At 40.1% G+C, this 9,585-nt stretch overlaps 1 protein-coding gene across 2 annotated transcripts in view; it reads left to right on the forward strand.

The window, feature by feature from the left end:
- LOC122080955 (DNA-directed RNA polymerase V subunit 1) overlaps window positions 1-9,585 on the forward strand; it is an 89,343-nt gene that overhangs the window by 78,517 nt on the left and 1,241 nt on the right. For both annotated transcript variants that reach the window (XM_042647857.1, XM_042647858.1), the window contains exons 14-18: window positions 5,154-5,419; window positions 6,284-6,457; window positions 6,635-6,775; window positions 6,973-8,645; window positions 9,251-9,365. In XM_042647857.1, coding sequence (XP_042503791.1) covers window positions 5,154-5,419; window positions 6,284-6,457; window positions 6,635-6,775; window positions 6,973-8,645; window positions 9,251-9,365 — 2,369 coding nt within the window. The remainder of the gene's footprint in view (window positions 1-5,153; window positions 5,420-6,283; window positions 6,458-6,634; window positions 6,776-6,972; window positions 8,646-9,250; window positions 9,366-9,585) is intronic.

A 9,585-nucleotide genomic window follows, 5' to 3' on the forward strand; every position in this document is an offset into this window, starting at 1 on the left:
TGGCATGGGCTATATGAGCCCCGAGTAATTTACCGAACAAATTGATAAGTTGGGCATATCCGGCCCACCAAGCAAAACCAGTATTTTCTTGGTCACAACTATGGTGCAGATGGCTTGGCTTGGTTGGACCGAACTGACCCACTATGGAGGCCTATGCCGAGACACAACCAACCCAAACCGATATTCTGGTCTAACAAGGGTTGGTAGTTGATAAATTTTTTTTGAGTGAATAAATAATTCATTACCAAACGAAGAAAGAAAAAACTTACAGCCCCTGAAGAGGGGAGGGAGAAGAAAGCAAATCAAGCTTAGAGAGTATTACTATTCCTGATGATGGATCTCGAAAGATCCTAGGAATTTACAATGTGACAGTTTCGAGGAGAGGGAATACAAATGGAAATAAGCCGAGAGACTTTAGTTTTGACATCAAAGGAGATGGAGCTCCAAATCTCATCAAGAGAGCGAGAGTTGGAGTTCCATTTCCTATGGTTCCGTTACACCCAGATCTGATTTATTGTAGCACAGAAGGCTAGCCTTCCCATAGTGTCTCAGATAGTCTTTCCCTGAAAAGTCATATCCACCTAAATCCATTCGCGATGGAAGGGGAGAATCCTCTTATTGGCTGGCCAGCATTTGCTAAGAATTCCTTTCCATATGGATGAAGAGATACTACAATCAAAGAATAGGTGCTCTATAGTCTTTTTCTCAGTGCCACAGAGGATACACATTGGGTTAGCTGGGATACCTCTTTGAATGAGGAAATGGTTTGTGGGTAGAGATTTAGTGAAAACTCTCCAAGCAGTGAAACTATGGCGGGGGATGTGGTGCTTGGACCAAATAAGACGGTGCCATGTGGTGAGGGGGCCATGAGTTTAACAAAATCCCAAGCTGCTTTAGGGGTGAAGGATTTGGAGGCTGAAGGCTTCCAAAGGATGACGTCCGGCCTGTGCTGATGGGCTAATGAAATGATCGGTAGGGAGTTCCAGATATCCGCAAGGTGGATCGATGAAATGACCGGGGGGGACTAGATGCCTGAAGAGAGAATATCAGCAACAAGAGCATGCTTGGAGAGCCTTGAATCATAAATCCTTCTGGCTCTCAAAGAGTGATACAGGAGTCCCATGGGGTGCCAAGGATCAAGCCAGAGATAGGTGCTGGTCCCATTGCCAATCTAGGTGAGGATGGCTGAAGATAGAGTTGCCCGGGTGGCAAGGATTTTACGCCAAACCCAAGTGGCATCTGCTAGGATTTTAACAGTCCAAAAGGAATCCGATATGATGGGATTCGAATAGATCCAATCCACCCAGATGCAATTCTTTTTGGAGATGATCTTCTAAGCCTATTTGATGATACCTGCTTTGTTGACATCCTTGATCCTTCTCAAGCCAAGCCCCCCTTCAGTTTTAGGAAGACAGGCAGCAGCCCAGCTAATAGGGCAAAGATATCTAGAGCACTCTATACCTTTCCATAGGAAGGAGGCGAAGATAGATTCCAACTTGGAGATGATGGCTTCGGGCAACCCATAGATACCTGACCAGTAGATGTAGGAGGCTTGAAGAACTGATCTAATAAGCTCAAGCCAACCCGCAAATGATAGGATCTCCCCTTTCCAGAGTCGGAGCTGCTTCCTGATGAGGTCTAGCATGGGAGAGCTGTGATGAGCAGTGAGCCTGACAGGAATGATAGGGAGACCAAGATACTTCACAGGCAGATGGCCCTTGGTAAATCCAGTTAGATCTAGGAGGGAGGCTTTAGCAGAATCAGAGATCCCAATCAAGAAAATGAGAGACTTTGTCAGATTGATGTGAAGTCCCGACATGGCAGCAAATTGGGAAAGGCACATCATGATGTTCCCAAGAGAAGATAGATCCACTTTGGAGAAGATCATCAAGTCATCAGCAAAGGCAAGGTGGGTAAGCTTGATGGCTTTACATTTAGGGATGACAACAATGGGATTTCGGTAAGTGGCCAGCTGCAAACTCCTTGAAAGAACTTCCATTGCTAGGCAGAAGATGTAAGGTGAGAGGGGACAGCCCTGTTTGATGCCCACTGAAGAAGGGAAGTAGCCAGCTGTACTCCCAATTACTAAGACTGAGAACCGGGGAGAAGCAATACAGTGGTGGATCCAATTTGTGAAGACTCGGGGGAATCCCATGCTGCTGAAAACCAAACCAATGTAGTCCCATCTGAGATAGTCAAAAGGCCTTGTGGAGGTTGTTGATAATTAGCGAAGTAATCTTAGTATATTTGATTCTCTTTTGTTTTAGAAGTAGTTTCTTTTGAAATTAGTTAGTTTCTAATTTTAGAGTAGTTTCCTTTCAAGCAGTAATCTGTAAATCCCCCTTCTGTAGTTGGGACGACATCACATGATAGGTGTGTTTTTTGTTCTTTGTAAAGCTTTTTCTTTGTCGAATACAAAAAAAGTAGTTTCTATTAATTGTTTTGATTATCCTTTATATTAGACATGTAATCAATGGAGCAATTCAGATTTAGAATATGAAGTTTGAGTGGAATAATTTTGAGAGCCTGTGTGACTGTGGCTTTGTGTGACTTCCCTTCCTTTCTTCTTCTTCATCTTCTTCTGTTCTTCTTCTCCTTATATTTCTCTCTTTCTGGTCGAACCCCTGTTTCTGGGCGATAGTTGCAGCACCAAACAAGTGGTTCGATCTCCCTCACCTTTGATCTGCTGGAACTGAAACTTTGTCTGAAGGTTGCTCTTCCGTAAGAGACCCAAACCCTGGTTCCAGAAATCCCTCTCATCAAAGGATAGAACTTCAGTTGCAGGTCTGAACATAACCTTACACCATAGAGCTCAGTTTCAGACCTCTAGAACTTCTGGTTTGCTTGTTGTCTAAGGAGACTATGTGTTGTTTTTATTAGGACTGTGAGTTGTGGCCATCATCCCAAATTTCAGATTGATCTGAGCTCATACAAGGGAGTTCTTTCTCCTTGAATCCGATGGTCTCTGCCTGTTTTCTGGTTCTGACGCAAAGTTGAAGAAGAATCATTAGTTTGCTATTTATTTGTCTTTTATTCTGATTTCCTGTTATACCCTTCGCTTTGCCTCTAATTCTCTCATATCCCATATTCTTATTTTTCTTCCTAGTTTATCCCCACCAGATAATTACTAATTCCCTTTAGGTCTCATCTCCCAAGTAGCTCTTCAATTAATCTGGTTATTCACAATCCTGCCACTCTCTTTGTAACTTCAGTTTATTTACATTACTGCCACTGCATCTTGATTATTGAGTTCTCTCATTCCAGTGGGCTCATAAGCGAACCGAACAGTGTTTTCAAGCTCCGGTTCCGCATTAGACCAGCTAAAGTTCCATTAAAGAGTGTTTTGTAATAAAAGGGAACTTCAAATAAATTCACGATCCAAGGCCAAAGGATAAACTAGGAATTGACCAAAATATAATGGCAACTAGTAATAACCTCGATGGAAAAACACTCAATGGCAGGGTGTAAATAAGAGGGTAATGGAGGGGTAATCTGAATTTGAAATCAACCATAAAGCAATTATGACAAGATGGAAAGACTTGATGACTTACTCATTTGATGGGACTAGGAGAGGGGTATTTATGTGAAAACTAAGTGAAAAATAGGAAATATTAGAAACCAATCCCATGTTAAACCAAACCAGCAGCAGCAAAGATAAACCCATTTGATAAACCTATGATATAAGGGCAAACTTGGAAGGGAAAATAACTAAAGGATATATTGGAATTGAGGATTAAAGGAGGGGTAATTATGGAAATCAACAATAGTGTTAAGAGATAAAGACAAAACAACCAGCCAAATCCAATCTGAAATATTGTGGATATCTGCTTCACGCAACCAGCAACATAACCAAGTTTGCAAGGTTGTGTTCAACCTCACAGCTGTGAAACCAGGGTAATCAAGTGTTTCGATAACCCAGGGATTCGAGGTATATTCACATGCCAATTGATTCCATTGACTCCAAGACTTCAACAGTGACACCACGATACCAAAAGAGACACCATTAGTTATTCGACAAACCTCAGCCAACAATAGGAGAAAACTCCCAAGAACAGTCACTGCTGGAGATGATAAATCGAACTTTTGCAAGCAGCAGGAGCAGGGACCAATTCTGTAAGAGCAACAAAGGCAAATAAATCGATGTATCAGTTCTGCATAGTAGATTAGAACCCAGATTCTAATTTCAGCAGTGGCAAAATCGGGAGAAATTAGCAGCAACGAGAACAACGGAAATCCAGCAGAGGGCATCAGTAGCACTAAACAGATAAGAATTTTTTTTTTTTTTTTTTTTTTTTTTTCAGAAACACTAATCAAACACAGGTTCTTCTTCTTCTTCTTCTTCTTCTTCATGGCTCTGTTACCATGTAAAGAGTCACAACTGTGTGGTTGACACAGTTGTGACTCCCCCTTTCATTCAATAGATAGACTATCTATTACATAGTCATAACCCAAATAGGAAAGGAGAAGACATAATCAAAAGAGGAAATTAACTAACTTAGCTAACAACTACCCTAAACCCAATAGGAAACTAACAAAGATATGCTTGTATCAAATATAATCCCACGGTATGGAGGTCTATGGTCACCCATAGCCCTCCAACCGACACATGCTCTCATATACTCTTACAGTTTGAAAGTGAAGCTAATTTAAAGTAGGATAACAGTATCTCTGTTAGTATGGGAGAGTGGGGTCACTTCATAGTCATGACAGGAATATTATTTGGTGGTATTGTTACGAGGACTTTTAAAGGCAGAACTTGGTGCAACGGTATGGTATGGTTGCTTCATTGTGACCAATGGTCACAAGTTCGAGTTAGGAAACAGCCTCTCCAGGAAGCAGGGGTAAAGATGCATACATTATGACCCTCCCCAGACCCTGTAGTGGCTGGAGCTTCGTGCACTGGGTACACTCTTTTTATTGGTATAAGGATTTTTAATTGTATGAAAAAAGCATGTGATGGCGAATCCCGAACTGATGAAACTTAATATACTGTAGCAAGAAGCACACCATTCTCATAAATGGCGTGTTCTTTGAGGCCTAATATTTTGCCAACTTAAATTCCATTTTTTCATTATGTATAGGGTATTGACTTTATGTGTTGATAAGTTCAAGCTTTTGAATCTCTCTCTCTCTCTCTCTGCCCAATATGATAGGTGATCCTCGAGTGTACTCATCCAACGTGATATGGATTAGTCCAGATACCACGACATACACTTGTAAGACTCAAAAAGGTGAGGTGGCTCTGGAAGTTTTGCTTGAGAAAACGGTTGTCAAGAAAAATGGTGATGCTTGGAGGATTGTTATGGATTCCTGCCTTCCTGTAATCCATTTAATTGATACAAGGAGATCAATTCCTTATGGGATAAAGCAAGTCAAGGAATTACTTGGTATTTCGTGTGCATTTGATCAAGCAGTTCAGGTAGCACTCATTGCCTCTCTCTGCAGTTTAATAAATTATAAACATTTTATGCATCCTGTCTATTTCATCCATGAAAATGCCTTCCTAATCATCCTGTGCAATTTTTTTGAATAATAAGAAAGTAAATTTTGAATCATCATTTCCTTTCATGCTAGTCAAAATTGTTGCTTTTGGAAAAATAGTCAAAAGGCAGATATCAAAAAAAGAAAGGTCATTCAAAATGACATACCTGTGTAGGAGTTCAAGCTAAAAATAGAGCATAGAAACATCTCATTTCTTTATGATTACTCCCCAGTTTGGATATTAATCAAGCCCACTCATCCTGCTATGTTGGGTACATGAGGAGGGTCAAACATTCCTCTCTAGCAATCAATGCGAGCATACAACTGCATGGAAAAAAAAACTCCATTATATGGATCATCTAAGCCCAAAGGAGAGAGGGAAAAAAAAACCAAGGACTTGATTGCTATTTAGTGTTTGTTTTCCTCCAAGACTGGTGGCATCTTTGATGTAAGGCTCATCTACAACATTTTTGAAGAGGATTCATAGTCTGCTTTCACTGTGATCCTTTATTCTTACTTTCTCTCATACTAGATGATTTGTATGATCTTTTCTTCTATGTGTTGGTACTGTCTTTCTTGTGTTTTCTTTCTGATTTTAATCAAACTTAATCTGTTTTTGCATTTGTGGGCATGTGTTGCCAGATTGTTGTCGTAATTGGTTTGCTCATTAATCACATTATCGTGGTAAACAAGGATGGAAAAGTTTTGAATGTTGATGCTCCTATAGAATATACTAATTAATAAATAATTTGTAACCTTTTGGTTCATGAATGTGTAACTTCAACTTAAATTGGCTTTGCAGCGCCTCTCAACATCTGTGAGGATGGTTGCAAAAGGTGTACTCAAAGAGCACCTCATACTCATTGCAAATAGCATGACATGCACTGGTGATTTGATTGGTTTCAATAGAGGAGGTTACAAAAACCTATTTCGCTCTTTAAATGTCCAAGTACCATTCACAGAAGCCACACTATTTGTAAGAACTCTTAGCTTTTACTTATGCTCTTTTTTGAAAGCTCCTAGCTTCTTATGTTTAAATGTATATATTTTAGGTGGCTTTGCACGTGGTGGTTTTAAGAACTCATGTATTCACATTGTAACTTATCCTTGTATGTTTTACCAAAGAAAACTTATCCTTACATGTGTTTTATAGACACCGAGGAAATGTTTTGAAAGGGCTGCTGAAAAGTGTCATGTGGATTCTTTATCGAGTATAGTTGCCTCATGTTCCTGGGGTAAACATGTTGCAATTGGCACTGGAACTAATTTTGAGATCTTGTGGAACAACAAAGAGGTTAGTCCATATTTCGATGCCCTTTTGAACTTGCTTCTGAATATACGAATGAGATTGTGGTGGAGTCTGGTAAGCTATAATTCGAAGTAGTTATCTAAGAGCATTTGTTGTTATTAAACCTCATTACATGGAGCCAGTAAAACTGTTCTGAATTATATTAACAACGGTTGGTGTAATTGTGCTTTGTTTTTTGTTAGATGGGAGTGAACCAAGACAATGGAATAGATGTGTATAATTTTCTTCAGTTGGTGAGAAGTTCAAATGAAGTAGAATCAAGCGGTGCATGTCTTGGTGGAGAAATTGATGATCTTGGGCTGGAAAATGGTGACATGGAGTTCAATTTATCCCCAAGGTGCAATTCTAACTTTGATAGGCCAATCTTTGATGAAGCTGAAGTAGTGTGCGGCTTGGACGAAAATCAAATAGCACATAAAGGAAAATCTAATGTCTCAAATTGGGAATGCACTTCATCTTTACCTGTTGAATCTAGTGGTTTCAGAGGATGGAACACAGATGAACATCTAGATTCAGAGAATGCTGATGGTGGAAACCCAAAATTGAATGTTTGGGATAGTCGGGGAACAGATAAGGCTCAAACACATGGTAATTGGGGAACAGATAAGGCCAAAGCACAGGCAAGCCGTTCCACAAATCCTTTGGTGGATTCCCCTAGATCGGGTGGATGGAACACCCAAAATTCAGAGAGCATTGATGCTGGAAACCCAAAATTGAATGTTTGGGATAGTTGGGGAACAGATAAGGCTCAAACAGAGGGTAATTGGGGAACAGATAAGGGTAAAGCACAGGCATGCCGTTCCACAAATCCTTCGGTGGATTCCCCTGAACCTGGTGGATGGAATACTCAAAATTCAGTGAAGGCTGATGCTGGAAACCCAAAATTGAATGTTTGGGATAGTTGGGGAGCAGATAAGGCTCAAACAGAGGGTAATTGGGGAACAGATAATGCTAAAGCACAGGCAAGCCGTTCCACAAATCCTTCGGTGGATTCCCCTAGATCTGGTGGGTGGAATACCCAAAATCCAGAGGACACCGATGCTGGAAACCCAAAATTGAATGTTTGGGATAGTTGGGGAACAGATAAGGCTCAAACACAGGGTAATTGGGGAACAGATAAGGCTAAAGCACAGGCAAGCCATTCGACAAATCCTTTGGTGGATTCCCCTAGATCTGGTGGATGGAATACACTGGAAGCTATTCATTTGGAGCCGAGCAACGATTCGGGAAAATGGGATGAAGGACCACATATGAGTGGCACCAATAAAAATGAATCACAAACTCAGTTGGGCCAACAAAGAGAGTCTCCCGTTTGGGGTACTACTGTGGCTGAAAAACCATTAAGTGAAACTGTAAGTTTACGGGGCTGGGGTTCTCAAAATGCTGGTGAGTGGACCACAAATGAACCCAACGCCCAGGGCAGAGAATCAATAGAATTTCCCATCAAATCAGACTCCCTGGATGCTAAACAAGAACATGCAACTCAACTGGATATTTCACATGGTTGGTGTTCTCGGAGTCCAAGTTCTGGAGAATGGGATAAGAATGAAGCTCATAGGGGCCAACAGAGAGAATCACCTGGTAGCTCACAAGTTTGGGGTACTACGGTGGTGCAAGAACAAATAAAGCCTACCAGTTCACTTCGTTGGGGTTCTGATGCTGGAGATTGGAAGAAGATGAAAAATCGCCCTTCAAAGCCGCCTGGAAGATTTGATGATCGAAACGACTGGAATGCAAGTGGGGTTTTTACTGCAAGTAGACAACGTTTAGACCTATTCACATTTGAGGAGCAAAATATTCTTTCAGATGTTGAACCAATCATGCAGACGATTAAAAGAATCATGCATCAAAACAGGTAATTTTCGTATCACTATCTGTGGATAAGTTGTGTGGATTTGGTTATTAGCAATGCCCTTACTTATCCATAGGATATTATCTCCAAAACATAAAAGTGAATGGTTTTCTCACTTGAGAAAAGACTCTGAATGCGTTGGAAAAAGAAAAAAAAAATCCTAAATCTTTACTTATCATTTTCCTATCAATATCTGTGAATAAGTTGTATGGATTTCTTTATTAGTAATTCCCTTACTTATCCATAGGAGATTATCTCCAAACCATAAAAGTGAAAATGATTTTCTCACTTGAGAAAAGAACTTGAATATGTTGGAAAAAGAGAACAAAGATTTCCTAAATTATCACTTGTCATTTCATTCTTCGTTTTGAACGCTCGTCTGCTGTTCTAACGAGATGTGACCTTGCTGCAAATTGTGTTTGCATGGGTGGAGTCCTGAATAATGTTTTGCCAAGCGGCTTATGCATGGTGGTCATTTTCCCATATCCTTGCATGATAATCATGTCAGGCTGATGTGTCATTTTGCTAGCATTTTCCCTTGTATGCATTTATCAATTGCCATTTTATCATTTCAACTGACGTCAGGAGATAACTTTTACCCTATGAAGGTACAAAGATGGCGAACCACTCTCAGCTGAGGATCAGTCATTTGTACTTGATAATGTTTTTACACATCATCCTGATAAAGAGTCAAAAATGGGTGATGGAGTTGATTATGTCATGGTATGTGGATGCCAACTTGTAATTAGATTATATTAATTTTAGTATTCTATGTGATATCTAATATACCATGGCCTTGAGCAAAGAAAATGAGGAAAATCTTATGTATCAAGTAGCGAGAGGCTCCATTCTATGTTTGCTTTTCTAAATCTCTAGTTCCATTTGTGTGCTTAAACATGAATGGATGAAACCCAAATTAGTTCATGTTAATTTTTTTTTTTTT

The sequence above is a fragment of the Macadamia integrifolia genome, chromosome 6 (assembly GCF_013358625.1).
Source record: "Macadamia integrifolia cultivar HAES 741 chromosome 6, SCU_Mint_v3, whole genome shotgun sequence".
NCBI classification, from domain to species: Eukaryota; Viridiplantae; Streptophyta; class Magnoliopsida; order Proteales; family Proteaceae; genus Macadamia; species Macadamia integrifolia.